General features: G+C 55.9%; 1 protein-coding gene across 1 annotated transcript in view; it reads left to right on the plus strand.

Annotated features, from left to right (window-relative positions):
- Positions 1-925: 925 nt before the first annotated feature.
- The window catches only part of ESX1 (ESX homeobox 1), a 5120-nt gene continuing 4562 nt past the window's right edge, over positions 926-1483 (plus strand). Inside the window, exons 1-2 of the mRNA XM_026451438.1 lie at positions 926-1090; positions 1283-1481. Of these exons, the coding sequence (XP_026307223.1) occupies positions 1009-1090; positions 1283-1481 (281 nt within the window). The 5' untranslated portion in view covers positions 926-1008. The remainder of the gene's footprint in view (positions 1091-1282; positions 1482-1483) is intronic.

Here is a 1483-nt window from a genome sequence, read left to right on the forward strand (position 1 = left end):
GGGGCCCCTGTAGTGTAAGCATTCTTGAATGCATTACGCACTTAGCAGATTTCTATACTTGCACTCTGACATAAGCTCATTACTGAAAATCTTAAGTCTTTGGAGCTTCCTCAAAAAGCACGTTGGGTTTCTTGCAGCGTGCACCTGAGCAGCGGACTGCTCTTCAAACTCAGCCCCAAATTCCCGCTCCCGGAATGCACGGTGGGTTCTGAATTCAAAAATCCAGAGCAAGCAGCCTTCTAGCCAATCATTGCACCTTATCACTATCCTGACTTTGGCGCGAACTGTACAGAACTAGATAGTCCTATCCATTTGTCACCAATTTCTAGCAGGGGAGAGTCGTTCTCAGAACCCAACTGCATGGTAGACTAACAAGTTCACTTTTGCATGTTTGGGTTGCTGAACGCTCCACGCTTTCTTCAACGCCATCTCTGGGTCTTTTCCGTGGGGGAAGCAAAGGGCATTGCTCCACCTAAGTGCTGCGAGGTAAAGAGGGTTGGGCGGAGGAACACTGCCAAAATACCTCTCCACAGGCTAGTGTGAGGTCTCAACCCACCCCCTCGCCCCCAAATCGGCTTTCACAACCCAGTCGCTTTTTCCAATCCCGGTCTCCGCTCAAGTTGGGAGTAGTTAGTTAAGCAGCAACTTGGAGCTACTGTTGTCCGCACAGCATGCTCACTACCTGCACCATGCTTGCGCACGCTCGCCCTATTTTTTGTACGCCCTGGACACGAATGCGTCCCCACGGGGTCGCACTCACAACTAGATGTACTGTGAATGCTAATAGGGGGCGTTTAACCGACGCGTGTGCGTACGCTTTGAACCTGCGGAAGGCACCGTACCGCTATATAGGGCGCGCAAGTGCCAGACGGCGCCAGAAAGAGGTCCCGGCGCCAGAAAAGCGCTCGCCCGAGCCATTGGTCCCAGAGCCAGTTCCAACCCCGGGATCGCCGCAGAGCCCGCGCAGAGTCTGCAGAAGTGCACGGCTTTATCTACAGCACTTGAAGCATGGAGTCTCTTCGCGGGTACACCAACGGTGATGTTGGCTACCGCAGCCTGGCAGTCGGCGAGGACATAGAGGAAGTGAATGGTTAGTGCTTGGACAGGGACAGGAGCTTTCGCGAACTCCAAAAGAGGAATTTTTCCCTGGGAGAGGCGAGCGGACGGGACGCTGCGCGGCTGTCGCAGTTGCTCTTCCATAGCGGGTCCCCTGCCTCCTCCAGCCCTCGCGCCGTGGGCTCCAACGCCCTGGTGTCTCTCTTTTGCTTTCCTCCCTTCCCAGATGAGAAACTTACCGTGACCTCGCTGATGGCAAAGGGAGGAGAGGACGAGGAGAATGCACGGTCCGAACCTGAGTACGGAGCAGAAGCAGAAAACGTTGGCATGGTGGGGTTCGTCCCCTCGGACGACCAAGACCGTGAGGGTGGCGGTGGCCACGAGCCGGAGCAACAGCAGGAGGAGCCGCCCCTGCCCGAGCCGGAGC

Source organism: Piliocolobus tephrosceles, chromosome 12, assembly GCF_002776525.5.
Source record: "Piliocolobus tephrosceles isolate RC106 chromosome 12, ASM277652v3, whole genome shotgun sequence".
NCBI lineage: Eukaryota > Metazoa > Chordata > Mammalia > Primates > Cercopithecidae > Piliocolobus > Piliocolobus tephrosceles.